At 41.4% G+C, this 15,352-nt stretch overlaps 2 protein-coding genes across 4 annotated transcripts in view; one reads left to right on the top strand and one right to left on the bottom strand.

Moving 5' to 3' along the window:
* Positions 1-306: 306 nt before the first annotated feature.
* Positions 307-7,808, bottom strand: fcf1 (FCF1 rRNA-processing protein). Its single transcript, XM_084310616.1, has 8 exons — positions 7,734-7,808; positions 7,180-7,244; positions 5,130-5,204; positions 2,825-2,973; positions 2,143-2,215; positions 1,955-2,042; positions 1,043-1,137; positions 307-515 (listed from the first exon to the last, which is right to left on the bottom strand). Exons 1-8 carry the CDS (start codon positions 7,734-7,736, stop codon positions 467-469), a joined length of 597 nt encoding a protein of 198 aa, XP_084166742.1. The 5' UTR covers positions 7,737-7,808; the 3' UTR covers positions 307-466.
* An 899-nt stretch (positions 7,809-8,707) lies between these two features.
* The window catches only part of arel1 (apoptosis resistant E3 ubiquitin protein ligase 1), a 45,328-nt gene continuing 38,683 nt past the window's right edge, over positions 8,708-15,352 (top strand). For 2 of the 3 annotated variants that reach the window (XM_084310605.1, XM_084310604.1), the window contains exons 1-3: positions 8,708-9,147; positions 9,683-9,866; positions 11,787-12,007. In XM_084310605.1, coding sequence (XP_084166731.1) covers positions 9,000-9,147; positions 9,683-9,866; positions 11,787-12,007 — 553 coding nt within the window. In that variant the 5' untranslated portion in view covers positions 8,708-8,999. Of the gene's footprint in view, positions 9,148-9,682; positions 9,867-10,856; positions 10,947-11,786; positions 12,008-15,352 lie in introns of those variants that run through there. The other variant, XM_084310606.1, reaches the window with a different exon arrangement.

The following is a 15,352-nucleotide window of genomic DNA, read 5'->3' as shown; positions in this document are numbered from 1 at the left end:
TGGGTCAAAACGACGAAGTTTGATTTATTATGATCAGGGGTGCCAGGGGCGGACCTAACACATTTGGCGCCCTAGGCGAGCTTCACCACTGCGCCCCCCCCCCCCAAAATCAAAACATCTTCACCCTTTCACTGCCGCCCTACCAAACGGTTAACCCTTTTCACTGCGACAATACACAATCAATCAATCAATAACCTACACTAGGCTTAGAAATGTTGGATGCTGGACAAATTGGAGACTATGCACTCTTAATTACTTATTCAAAGATGAAATTAACTTGCATTCCCAACACAAGGACAAAACGGGTTTATTTATTTATGTATTTATTTATTATTAAACTTGGAGCAAAACAGTTTTATCCACTGTGCTGTTTGAATTAAACGGCAAATATTGATATTTTATAATATATATAAACAAAAAGCAAGTTGCACATAACAATAACAAGCACAGTTCAGCTAAACACATTTTAAAATCTTGGAGCACCGTAGTCATCAGGCATCCTTTCGATATTGTACCTGTAACAGAGCACACAATCATTATGGTAATACATTCTCAAGAGATGTAGGTCTCAAATAACACAAGATATTCCTTTATTGATCCCCTTGGGGAAATGCAGGTGTCATAGCAGCAGGGGAGAGGGGAGGTACACGTATGGGCATGGTAATAGTAGAAAGACATAAATATAGGCAATACAATTAGAGTAAAGATACAAATAAACTGTAAACAATATAATTAACTGAGATGATTGAGAATATGATAAAGTAAATGGTGTAATCAAAGGTGCAGATGAGGGTCTGTATGCCCTAAATGTACTCATCAGGAAGGGTACAACTCTATCAGCTGAGTAACAATGTTCATCAAAGTGTTGCGTGTTACAGTATAGGTTAGTTTATTAGGACAAGTGCATGACAGTACGGTTAGTTAGGGTTAGATATTGTCAGACACTGGTAAATCTGTCGCCATGTGTAATATTCTTTTGCATACAACATTTTAGTTTGACCATATATTCTTTATTTGTTCAATACTGATTAGAGAGCTTTACCTGTGGTTGGAGATGTACATGATAGGCACACCAGGAATCTTCCTCACCCTCCTCTTCAGGTCTCTGTCCACAGTAGCCAGGATGTAACATTTGTGCTGTGGAAGATTCAATTTTTAATTTTCTATTAGTATCCATCCAAACATTTACAAGACGTGAAAGTATCTGCACATTGAGAAATCAGATAAATGTATTGCTATTACGGTAATTACCACCATTTCATAAGGGTGTGTAATTAATACAGGATTATGAACAGGACATATCTATCTTTGCATGGAGATGCAAAGACAGAGTGGCTGCTCATCAACACCGCTAATGTTGGGAGTGAAGGCAACTTTGAAGACTAAAATTGGATTATTGAAATAGTACATTGAATTACCAGGCCAAAGCGTCAGAATTCGATTTATCTTTATTCAGTACTAAAGATATATCATACACTATTTAGACTTTTCAGAAGTTCATATTTCTGGTAATGCAATTTGTCCTGACACTAAAATGCCCTGTGCAGTCTAACTTGCCATTTTAATGCATTTCTTTTATCAAATGTAACATATTAACATTTGTGCACAATTAGGAGAATACATTTTTACTCAAAAAATGTTTGTTCCATTATGCCCATTTGATAAACAATCAGTTTGGATTTACAAGCTTTGGACAAGGTTCAACAACCTGTGGTGTACACTGACAATCGTGTGTGTGTCCTGTCCTCCTTCTAGCCACAGAACCCTCCATAACAATCTTGTGTCCTCCTTCTAGCCAGTAGCCACAGAACCCTACATAACCACCTGGTGTCCTCCTTCTAGCCACAGAACCCTCTATAACCAGCTTGTGTCCTCCTTCTAGCCACAGAACCCTCCCTAACAATCTTGTGTGTCCTCCTTCTAGCCACAGAACCCTCCATACCAAGTTAATTACCTGGGTCACTCTTTGGACCAAACAGTCATCAGCGTATGTTCCCTTGTGTGTGCACGGCAAACGCTCGAACCGTGGATCCTTCGATATCCTGCATAGACAAAAATAATTGATTTGTTACACCAACATCAAATCATCCATAAAGAGAGACTTGTCCCATGTGCGCATGCATGTTTATTAGTAGCTTGTACCTGAGCGCCACTCTGTACTTCATTCCAAGTTTTTCAATCTCAGCCATCACACAGTCTGTGATGTATGGAATGCCTTGATAAAAAAAAAAAAAAAAAAAAACGGTAAAGGTAAAACACAAATGGGTAAAACCATTTCAACAAGTTTTTTTCCTCTTGAAAGAAATGCACCATGTAGAAATGTGAAACTCAGAAGTGGAAAGATTCTGAGGCACATTTTCATACAAATAAACAAAAACTGTCCTCAAGAGGAAAACTGGGTCCCTGGAACATTGCCTGGAAGGTTCTGTTGCATTGTGGTTGTATACAATGGCAGGGCCTGCATCTTTGTTTACAAACTTTCAAAGAAGTATCTTACATTTGGTTCAGTGCCGAAAATGATTTAGTTTGTATTTATGACAAAAAGATTCTAATAATTACATGCATGGTGAATACCGTACGTAACTACTTACAAATGTAAACAAATGGCCATCCCCTGAAACTGTACAGTGCACCTATAAACTGTACAAATGGGTCATATGTGACAATTAGGGATCCACTGGTATTGGATACATAGGCATTCTGTTCCTCTGCTCCAATCACATGAAGAGGCGCTTGCAGCGAAAATAGACCAGATGACAAAACGAGCTGGTCTGAACGGTAGTCGGTTAACAGGGCGCATTTATAGTGACAGACAGATACTCACATTTAGCATAAAGGCAGTCCATCATCGACTGCACAATGTCTAGTTTGGCCTTGATGGAGAAATTGATAAAATTGGTATCAATCAGAATGTGGAACGGTGGTCCAAGCTGAGTGTTGTACTGGAAGAACAGACATGAAGGATGTTTTGACCTGCAGGAAGAGAGCAAAAAGGAACAGCGACAACAGTTTACATTCCAATGCATGTATTGTATATGTGCACCTACACAGGATCTGTCAGGATCGATGCATGTATATGTGCACCTACAGGATCTGTAAGGTCAGGATCGATGCATGTATATGTGCACCTACAGGATCTGTAAGGTCAGGATCGATGCATGATCGGGAACCAATGTGGCTCCAAAGTACTCATTGAACAAAAAAACTAAAAACTGTTGATGCACTTGTTACAGTAATTGCTTCATAATAGGATCTTCTGAGAAAAAATAAGTTATCCTCTACATTCCTGCTCTATGGTAGGCAACTTACATTCCTGCTCTATGGTAGTCAACTTATACTTCTCTCTCTACATTCCTGTGCTATGGTAGTCAACTAAACTCCTCAAAAGAAGTTTGGAAACGTTATTTCGGTTGATTATTCCTCCCCTTTAATAATACCAATTAATATTGTATTTTATATCGTTGGAAAGCCTGATTAGTCACCTTTACAAGGTACAACTTGTAAGGAGCATGCATTCGTGGAATGAGCAACACAGCTAACCGTGTGGGTAGCAGGCCCAAACAAATACACTTCTCCTCTCTCCTTTACATTCCTGTGCTATGGTAGTCAACTTACATTCATGTTATATGGTAGTCAACTTACACTTAAAATCAAATCAAATGTATTTGTATAGCCTGAAATCACAACGAATTGCCTCAATGGGTATAATATCACTGAGGGGTAGCATATAAATGAAGAATAGCAAAGGGCCCAGGACACAGCCTTGTGGGACACTGCATTGCAGTATGAAGGTATCGGATGTTAAATCATTATAGACCACACCACATAGTGTGTTGTGTTCTATTGGTTAGATAGAGTGCCTGACCCTGAATGCCAACGTGATTCTCAAGCCGACTAAAAAGAATGGAGTGGTCAACTGTGTCAATGGCTGCACTGAGGTCAAGCAGTAAGAGCACATAGGTCAAGTTAGAATAGAGAGAAAGCAGTAGGTTGTTTTATACTTTAGTAAGCGCCGTTTCAGTGGAGTGGAAGGTTCTAAAGCCAGATTGAAAAGATTTGTGAAGGTTGTTACTTGATAGATGGTCAGTGAGTTGCGATGCGACAATCCGTTCTAATATTTTGTAGAGGAGCATCTAAAGTGCTCAACATTACTGTTCTATGGTAGTCGATACATTCCTGTTCTATAGTAGTCAAACTTTCACTTCCCTCTCCTCTACATTCCTGTTCTATGGTAGTCAATGCATTCCTGTTCTATGGTAGTCAACTTCTATGGTAACGTTAGTCAATTTACACTTCTCTCTACATTGTGGTTCTATGGTAACATTAGTCAACTCACACTTTTTTTTTTTTTTTTTTATCTTTTCCCCCCTCCATTTTCCTCCGATTTTCTCCCATCCCAATGTTAGTCGTTATGCCAATTCCCAATCCCCTTCCTGGTCGCTGCGCACTTACCCCCCACAGTCGGTCTGGGAGAGAGTGGAGGCTATCACGTGCTTCCTCCGACACACGTCCAGCCAATCAACCGCTTCTTTTCACCTGGCAGCGCGGATTCTCATTGAGAGGGCGTAGCGTGTGGAAGGATCACACTATCCCACTCAAGTCCTATCCGCGCTTAGCAGGCGCCCCGACCGAACTGTAGGAGTCGCTGTTTACAACGACCCGGACCCACCTCGCCAGCTTCTCCCACCCTCTAATACTGCCAATTGTATTAGTGTGAACGGCCAGCCAAGCTGGTGACAACCCCGGAGCTGTGAGCTGGATTCGAACAGGCGAATCTAGCCGCTCCGGGGTTTGGTGACGAACGCAATCTCCGTTACGCCACCTGACCACCCAACTCACACTTTTCTATACATTGCGGTTCTATGGTAACATTAGTGAACTTACCCTTCTCTCTACATTGCAGTTCTATAGTAACGTTAGTCAATTTACACTTCTCCCTACATTGTGGTTCTATGGTAACGTTAGTCAACTTACACTTCTCTACATTGCTATGGTAACATAGTCTATATTATACTAACATTATGGTATGGTTACATTATACACTTCTCTACATTGCGGTTCTATGGTAACGTTAGTCAATTTACACTTCTCTCTACATTGCGGTTCTATGGTAACATTAGTCAACTTACACTTCTCTCTCCTTGAGCTCCGATGGATCCTTTTTCTTCATTTTGTTTCTACCTTTAGCGCGGTCCTTCTCCTTTCTAGGAAAACAAACATGGAGCTTACACACTAACACTGCTATAGGAAAAAAAAGGCATGTCTAATATTATCAATAACATTTACAGTCTTAACACATTCTGTGCCACTCCTCTTCCGGGCGACGGCTATGCGAGGCCACCCATTAAACTAATGGAGTCCGTCACCTTGTTTGTAGAGCTATAACTATATTCTATATTATAGCTATGGATACAATGGATACTATAGTCATTTGACACTGAGTTTCTTCCGGTCAAGATGCAAAAAAGAAATACATTTTCCATCCATAAGTTCCCGTTATTATACCGTGGTGAATATGAGTGTTATTTCGGAATGATCCGGGCCAATTCCTGAGAGGTTATAAGCCGAAATGTGTATTATACTAAATCCATTGGCGTTTTGTCCCTACATACGCTACAATTAAAAAATCAAATGCATATGTTCCATCATGAATGCATGAAAGGGTGGGAGTCGTTTTTCGATGCTTTGATCGTCACCAACGGAACACGTTATGGACTAGCGTTACACACATACGCTCGGATCGCAATGAAAACATTCTTGGATCAACGCAAGATTGATACTATATATAGCCCTTACCTTGACTAGGATGTACCCCGAAAAGAATATTCCAATTATTTGATCGCCATTCCAAGTATTGATGTCCTTCGGTCTGGCGGTCAACATCGCTGTAAAGCGTTTTTGGCGGAGAAAGTGTTAAGATACTCCACTGATCTGATTTTAAAGAAGCCTATCAGAGGGGGCGCCCTCGTGGCGCATACCATAGTGCCTCGCGCACCTACGCGGCCGACCCGGGTTCTATCCTAGCTCCCGTCGTTATTTGTCGCATGTCCTCCCCACCTCTCCTCCCGTTCGCCCTCTCCTCTGTCGGTCCTGCGTGGCCAATAAAAAGCTGTAAAAATGCTAAAAAATAATTATAAAAAAAAGAAAAAAAATAAGCCTATCAGAGATGCCAAATCAGTGCATCCAATAATAATTTGATCAACACATTTTATTTTTAGATACTGGATGGTGAAATAATTGGCTAACAACTTTTAAAAAGTGTCCTTATAGGGCGGCTACGTGGCGTAGTGGGCAAGGCGCTCGCCACTAAATGCTGGAGACACTGGGCTCGTCAGTTCGAGCCCAGCGCTCCACATTTGCTTTCAGTTTAGCTGGTCGTCCGTACTAATACACATTGGCCGTATTAGTGGGTGGGAAACTGATGGGTGGGGATCGGGCGTTGTGGACAGCGACTCCTACAGGTCGGTTGGTGCGCCTGCGCAGTAGAATCAGGAAGTGTCGGGGGCAGCGTGAGCCTCCCACGCGTTACTCCTCGCCACTGAGAGATCGAGCTGCGCAGGTGAAAAGATGCGACTGCTGTTACCTCAAGTACCGGAGGGGACTTGTGCTATGTATGACTTAGTCCACATTGCAGCCTGCTTGTGGGAGGCAAGAAACAGCGTCCGTGACAGGGGAGGGTTGAATTGGATGATACGAAATTGGGATGGGAGAAAATATAGAAAATGGGAGAAAAAGTGGATCAAAAAAAAATAAAAAGTGTCCTTATTTATTGTCAAAAGTATGCATACTGTTGTGTTAATTCCACAACAAGAGATATGTAATGTTAATTACCTGAAATTATTCCGTTTTTTGGGGGGGGGGGGGGGGGGCTGCATATATCAGTATCGGTTGATATTGGTATCAGAAATTAAGAGTTGGACAATATCTGTAAAAAAGCCAAGATCGAACATCCCTACTCCCAAACTGTAAGATTAGATTGGCTCCTTAAAATGGGTGGTGTATTTTTTTAAACAGACAAGACATATTTCAAAATATTTCAACCAAGTTCAAGTTTCAGATTAGTATTAGAGAGTAGTATCATTTATTGGAGCTAAAGCAGACACATGTAAAGAGCTTCTGAATGAGCTTGGCCAGGGCTATCAGAACTTGAAATTGAAGACAAGTGTGTTTGTGACTCACATTCTCGGATCTTTCAGACTGATCATTCTCTTCATCGCAGCAAAGTTCTTCGTCTTCTGCTTCGCCTGAAATGAACACATGGAGGAGCACTCTTAATTACAATTCATATTACCTTGGACAAATCCGCCTAGTGCTGTTAGCAGCATTAACAACAAGTGTGAAAACCGGTAACAGATGATTCTGACGTAAGACTAGCATTTTTACACGTTCTGGAGCTTGTGGACATCACGGTAGTGTTACAGACAGTGTTATTTTTCGAAGGATACAGGAACAAGGACCTCTAGCTAGCGTTGTTTAGTGTGTAAATAATCAGCTTTGTTTGAATTATACGAAGCTACTAGAATATCACGTGAATTGTGTTTTCGCTGGTGGTAACGCGTTACTAACTAGCCAACAAGCTAACGTTGGGTAGTAGTTGGAGTTGGTCTAGCAAAGCATACTAGTTCCCACCCCCAGTCAACAATAACGTTACACACGATACCAAGGTTACACAAACAGACATCAGACATTGCAGTAGCCAAATCAAGTTTGATACATTTGGAAATGAAAATTACCATGTTTTAAATCCAACAACAGCTGAAATCACGAACGCCGTTTTCACCCTCGTGCGACACGACGACTACTACTTGACTGACGTCATCAACACGCGACACAATCCCTGCGTCTGTTCCGGTTGCTAACTAACGGGCTAGCAGGCGAAGGTACAGTGTTTGGATAGCATTGGAATAAAATATATTTCTTTAACATTTTGCTGCATAATTGTTTTTTAAGGATGTGCGTTATTTTTTTGTGGTATTTCGCGAACACTTTACTATTTGGCTTTCAAGTGTCACACACTATTTCGTGCATCATCTTTGAATAATTACGCTGACATTGATAGCTAGCTCGTTAAACTAATGTTGGCATCGGTTTAGCTTGGTATAGTAAAGTGATGCTTATTAGCTTATAGCTTCTGGCTAGCATTGCAGCAAGCGACAGATCACCAGTGTGGAGATTCTGCTAGTAAGAAATGTAACGTGTAATTGTATAAACTCAGCCCGCGTTGCCAAAATAATTATGGCTCTTGTTGGACGTTGGGCTCAGACAATTATATTTGTGTATTATTCAGCTGAGCTAGTAGTCCAAGACAGGTCATCATTTATCATCAGCTATATTGTTTTGAATATCGGTTTTGACAGGCCTATTTCATAGCGTGTTTTCATAGACTTTTATGACTAGTGGCTAATGAAGCCTTTTATGATCCCTTGCCAGGTTGGCCATGCATATTTCATTGTTGTGGATTACATGTAATGTTACTCTCTCAACACATAACGCTCCATGGTGGCACATGCATATTGATGCTTTCTTGGCAGTTGGGTTGGGAGGATAGCCTTAATCTCTCATAGTCACTTGCTGCCTATTTCAATTGTCTCAATTAGATAACATCGTCTCAGTATAGTTTTGAATATCCATTAATACAAAACTGTTCAACGTTAACTGTGTTCTCTGTTTTTATTTTATTATTATTGTTCTTTTCCCCAAGGTGGTTTTCCTCTGAAGAACAAACACGGTATTGTCTTCAATCATCGGGTGCTTTGTTTGAGACTGGCACATCCTTTGTGAATGGCTGGGTCTTCCTGTGAGAACAGAGGAGTCCTGACAGAAGGCTGGGTCTTCCTGTGAGAACGGAGGAGTCCTGACTAAAGGCTGGGTCTTCCTGTGAGAACAGAGGAGTCCTGACTGAAGGCTGGGTCTTCCTGTGAGAACGGAGGTGTCCTGACTGAAGGCTGGGTCTTCCTGTGAGAGCGGAGGAGTCTTGACTGAAGGCTGGAGATGGTCTGATGGACCACCGCTTTTTGCTGACCTTCCTATCTTCCTCGGCTTTGTGGATCTTCTTCTGGGAAGTGCGCTGGAAGAAAGGCAAAGAGAGTCAGATCGAAGAATGGCTGCACGGACATAACCTCTCGGAATACAGGCACTTGTTCCAAGGTCAGTTGAGAGAGATCTGTCCTTATTTGAGACAGCCTTTTACACGGGGTAACCTGCCACCCTCGAGGTTTGAAAGACTTTAAAACATTAGACACACTGGGGGGTGATCATTTGATTTACACTTTGCCCCACAGAGAAAGAAATCAATTGCATTGAGGCTGATATTTGTTTGGGCTTTACCACCACATTGATGATTTAGTTTTGCACTGAATGCTTATCGAGAATTTCATTGGACCTATATACATACATTTATTTGTGGTGGGCCACTTCAGTATCAAAAGGGCCCACAAAAGGGATGCAGCGACACATCAATTATGTGTTGCATGTAAATGATCCTTTACATGCTTGCCACCGTCCCAGCTTGCCACCATCACATGTAGCCTAACCTCAAATACTGTGAGAAACACTCCAGTGCAGAAGTGTGTGGCATGTTTGGCTGATAAGTCTATTCTGATGAGGTTATATATGCAAGCCCATTGATGTGGAGATCCTGTGGATCATAATGTGTTTGTGTGTGTGTGTGTGTGTGTAATAGATGTACAGTCGCTGGAGGAGCTGAGTCTGAGTGTTCTGTTTCGCCTGGAGGGGGTGGTGAAGGAGGGGGTGGTGAAGGAGCAGTGGCGCTGGAGGGACATCGCAGAGGCCCACGTCCAGCTGCTCCAAGACTTTGCCTTCCAGGAGTGGCTCTTCTCCCAGAGCCTGGAGCACTACTACCATACGTATGCTATGGAGGGTTTTAACTTCAGCACTACTACCATACGTATGCTATGGAGGGTTTTAACTTCAGCACTACTACCATACGTATGCTATGGACGTTTTTAACTTCAGCACTACTACCATACGTATGCTATGGACGTTTTTAACTTCAGCACTACTACCATACGTATGCTATGGACATTTCTAACTTCAGCACTACTACCATACGATACGTATGCTATGGAGGGTTTTAAGTTACCCTCAGTGCTACTACCATACATTACGCTATGGAAGGTTTTAACCTCAGCACTACTATGATACATACGCTATGGAGGATTTTAACCTCAGCACTACTATGATACATACGCTATGGAAGGTTTTAATCTCAGCACTACTATGATACATACGCTATGGAGGATTTTAACCTCAGCACTACTATGATACATACGCTATAGAGGATTTTAACCTCAGCACTACTATGATACATACGCTATGGAGGGTTTTAACCTCAGCACCTGCACACAGTCTTATAATGCACAAGCATCAGGTGGTCTATCTGACTTACAAACATATGTTCCACTGCTCACTGGCTGAGTAGCCTGTGATTTTTCCTGAATTTGGTTAGTGTGTTGTTGTTTTTAACTGCATTCATTGACCGATGTAATGAAAAACGGATTATGGCCACGTCTTTATTATTTGAGGAAAAACATGGTTATTTTGCTTTCTGTCCACTTGGGGGCAGCATCCCCATTCATGGCTGACTGAGCTTGCTGACATTGAGCCGCGGAGGCTGCAGTGTTTCGAGAGGGTCACTGCAGTAATGGGTATTCTATAGAGACGGTTGCACTGGCAACATAGTGGAAATCCTGCAACGCTGCAGATGCTATCTCAGGCTCCAGCTAGAGTAACCTATATGCACCAGTCAACTGTATGAAGACACACTATTGCCTGTTTGCCCTATATCCGTGTCTGCGCAATACAAACAACGTCTCAAAAGGTCAGAGTTGGACTGGTGGAAAAACAAACCGTTGACCTATCTTTTATCCCAGGGAAGCGACAATTGTGAGAGGAGGAGCAAGAAAAGAGGGCAGAGCTTGAGATAGGTAAATTAGTGTGTCATGTGTTTGATGTGGACTGTGAAAAGATTCCTGGAAGGACATGGCGTCACATTCTTATTGATCGTGACGGTTTTCACCTGAGAGTGAGAGATCTCTTTTGATCTCAACATACACACAAACCTCATCTCCTTCACAGATTCCAAAGCACTACATACCTCTGTGTAGTGTACCACTCTTTACCACCTATTACAGTGCAGTGTAGTAATACAGTGTTAACGTGAGCAACTGCATGATGTCTGTTTATGGTTGTCACACAACAGATGTTAACTCTAGGAAGCCCTATCCCCCTTTAGCAGATTGGTATGGTATGGTTTATTTCTTAATCCCAGAGGGGAAACATGGTTTGCCACCAGAGCGAATACACCTATACAGACATGAAAGACAGTTACATGATACAATACACTACAGGATACACAACACAATAGGAGAGCCTCTTAACACAGTGCTATCGGTGTTCGTTAAAATGTTTTACCGCAGCAGGTTAAATAGGTCCACCCTTTATTGTTTGATGTAGCTGAATGCAACATGTCAAATGATCATCTCACTCCCCTGCCGGCTGTTGACAACCTAACTGATACATTGATAAGATTGAGGTTATTGGCATGCAGTTAGGTGAACAACTAATATTTGCTGTGTGAAGGTGACATACAGTACATTGTCCGCAATAGACCACAGCCCACTTCAAGCCTGCAGTCTCACTCAGTCAGTAGGCATGTGGAGGCATATCTTACCGTCATCCTAGTGTTTTTTGGCTGTGAAAATTCTATTTCTATTATCATTTACCTAAAAGCAGAACTTCTATTTTATGTATTTTTCCCAATGCAGACTGAAGACACTGGGTTGTATGAATCTGGATGATCTTGCCCAGTTTGACAGTCAACTGCAGCTGTCTCTGGCTGCCTGGGGCTACTATTACGAAGACTACATCAAGCTGTCCACTGGTGTGAAGGTTCTCCAAGCCTCCAAAAGGAGCCGCGATCAGGACTACGAGATCCAGCTGGTGCACAGCCTCGCGAAGAGGCATCTGAATGAGAAGTGGTCGATTGGTGAGTGCCAGATCATCGTCTGTACTTTTTCAATAAGATATTGGGTCAGTTCATGTTGGCAATGTCACTTTAGAATCTTGTGACTTCTGATGATACTTTTCCGATGAAGTAATCACAGCCACAATGTTCCTATATGAAAACTTGAGTCACAGATGTGCAGAAGTCAGAATAAGAAATCAATATATTTATTTATTCTGTATAAGTAACATCAAACCTATACTTGTATAGCTTACTATCATTATGTAAATAATACTAAAAAGAAGAGGTGATAAATTGACATTACAAACGTTATGTTTCCTATAGTGATAGACAATTTGGGCTCCTTGACGAAAGAAACTCCCAGTCGACCAATAGCCATAGAATTCATCAACCAATTGGCCAGGCTGTTTCAGCCCATTTCAGCTTATTTCATTTACAAATCTGTTAAAAAGAAAAAAACATGATCTGACGCTGCAGACAGACATCTAAAATGTTCCCACCAGAGTTGATTTTTCAGGAAATAACCCATTCAGCATTGCAAAAACAGAAAAATGTAAGTCTATCAAGACCAAATCGATGAATAAATAAGTCCATCCTAAAGTCCAATGCACACGGCGGGCGATTTTTTTAAGCCAGGCAACCGAATGAATTGTATCGCTTCCATTGTTATGAATGAGAGAACCCACACAGCAGTCACTTGACAATAAATATTGCCTCAATCCAATTATTTTAGGCAGACAGGCAACACAGCAAGGACAATGAGGAAATAACATGACTTCTACTGGTGTATCATTTGTAATATAAATTAATTTATCAGTACATTCATTGATCAATAACCTACATATTATTACCATGCTATTTATGTTAATTAATTAACAGGAAACATTTAAATAAATAAAGTTAGTTGGAGAAGGGATGTGTGTGCTAATTTATTATAGCCAATTTCTGTTGTAAATGTCGGTGGATAATCTTACCTGCTTCTCGATTTGGCATGCATTCCGGCTCATCTGGGTCTGACTCGGTAATCGATTTAAAAATGTTGGACTCTATGGTGTTCTTGTTTTGTTCTTGACTCATTGTGATGTTTCTTCTTGACTTGTTTAAAGAAGACATGTCTGGCCCATGGGGACATTAATGTGTGTTGTTGACCTAAACTATTTGAAGACATGAGGGGTTCCTTCGTGGACTTTATGAGGACACTATCATGGAAGACTCTGACACTCTAATTGTGTCACATGATAGTGTCCTTCATAAAGTCCACGAAGGAACCCCTCATGTCTTCAAATAGTTTAGGTCTTCCCTTAGAGCACATGTTACGTTTTCCATAGATGGGGAGCCTGAGAGTTAGGTTTTCTGGGACCTTTTCAGAGTGTAGCAATCAACGCTACATGCTTCGCTTGAAGTAAACCGAAATACACCAAAGTATACATAGCTTAGGGCAGATTGGAATATCAACCGTCATCATGTGACGCATATTCTATTATTTTACTGCATTCTGTACATTGATCTGAAATATTTGAATCAAAACGGTGCAAAGTGGAGAGTGTAGGGGGGGGGATACAGGATGAGATACAAGACAATAGCTCAGGGCCGTATGCCACTCGGAAGGTTCAGCACTGCAGGCCAGACAGAAGACGCTATGAGGCTGTTCCATGGGACCGGTTGAATGAATGAATGAATGAATGAATGAATGAATGAATGAATGAATGAATGAATGAATGAATGAATGAAAACTTTATTTAACAGATTGCAGAATGGGTACAATACAGTACGGCTCAATACATACAATTGTTAAGGGGATGCAGACCTGAGAAAGACGTTTGTCTTGTTTCCATCAGGGTCCCCCCTGAGACAGAGACGGAGGTTAAAAGGTTCTCCCATGTCTGCAGAAAAGCAGACATGGGAGCAGATAGACATCCTAACTAAACTAGACAGATTAATCTAAGGGTCAGTCCCCGACCAGGTGAGATCAGGGTAGGTTGAAGGAGAGAGAGAAAAGATTGGTCTTAAGCAGGGATTTAAAAGCTTCGACAGAGCAGGTACCCCTGACGACGGCAGGTAATTTGTTCCACAGGTAGGGAGCGCGGTAGACAAAGGCTCTGTGGCCGGCGGATTTATTTTTAACCCTAGGAATTGATAGAAGCCCCACATTTTGTGAGCGTAGAGCACGAGCGGGCGAGTATTGAGAGATGAGATTGGATAGATAGAGCGGTGCAAGCCCATTTAAAATGTTGTAGGTGAGGAGTAGCACTTTAAAGTCAGATCGGGCTTGAATAGGAAGCCAGTGTAGGGCGGACAAAACTGGTGTGATGTGATAAAATTATCTAGTTTTAGTTAGTATCCGTGCAGCCACATTTTGCACAAGTTGAATATTTTCAATGCTTGAATTAGGTAGGCCTGAAAAAAGTGCATTACAGTAGTCTACACGTGATGAGACAAAAGCATGAATTAGGGTTTCAGCATCAGCCAGAGTTAAAATGGGGCGAATTTTTGCGATATTACGAAGATGGAAGAAGGCAATTTTGGTGAAATCTTTATGTGCATTAAATGAGGGGGAGGAATAAAAAATGACTCTTGAGGTTTTTTATGGTGGAGCTCTGGGATACATGACAAGTATCAAAGTTGAGGGAGATGTCCTCAAACAGGCCTCTGTGGTTTGGGGGGCCAACAATTAACATCTCAGTTTTATCTGCGTTAAGGAGTAGAACGTTTTGCGACATCCACTTTTTGACGGCAAGCCTCAAGATTTTGTAATTGGGAGGAATCATTTGGCTTAATGGGTATATATAATTGGGTGTCATCAGCGTAAAAATGAAAGTTTATGCCAAATTTACGTATGATATTGCAGAGGGGTAGCATGTAAATTGAAAATAGCAAAGGGCCCAGAACAGAGCCTTGTGGGACACCGCATTGCACTGGGAGGGTCTCAGATGTAAAATCATTATAGACCACGCAGTGTCTATAAATCAAGTCAAAAGTCAAGTCAAATGTATTTATAAAGCACATGTAGAGTAACGCTAGGGAATAAAAGTGTGTTTTGAGTCTGGACATGAAGGAATCAATGGAGGGGGCAGATCTGAGGGGAAAGTTCCACAGTCTCGTACAGAGGTATTAAATTAAGATTCAAAGAGGTCCAGTCGGAGAAAAATGTCCTCAAGCAAAGGTCCAGAACATCGTAATATCTAACTTGCGTTATGATTCAGTGCCATATATATATATATAATAAAGTAGCCAACAGTGCTGTATCAATGTCTGTATGTAGTCGACAACTAAGTCGACTGTCGAAGTACAATTCAATAATATTTCAACAATATGTATTGTTGATTTTCACATTGAAGTGGAGGGACTGAAGTACTCTAATAATGC

Source organism: Notolepis coatsorum (genome assembly GCF_963971535.1).
Source record: "Notolepis coatsorum genome assembly, chromosome: 3".
NCBI lineage: Eukaryota > Metazoa > Chordata > Actinopteri > Aulopiformes > Paralepididae > Notolepis > Notolepis coatsorum.
The sequence above is the reverse complement of the archived record's forward strand: the minus strand, read 5'-3'. Positions and strand labels throughout refer to the sequence as shown.

What these genes read in the sequence shown, in the direction of transcription:
- fcf1 (XM_084310616.1), bottom strand. An exon ending in GAGCTCAAGGAGAGAGAAGT is followed by an intron (nt 2,974 to 5,129) that starts GTAAGTTGACTA and finishes CTCTTCCTGCAG; the next exon opens with GTCAAAACATCCTTCATGTC. An exon ending in TGGTCCAAAGAGTGACCCAG is followed by an intron (nt 1,138 to 1,954) that starts GTAATTAACTTG and finishes AATCTTCCACAG; the next exon opens with CACAAATGTTACATCCTGGC.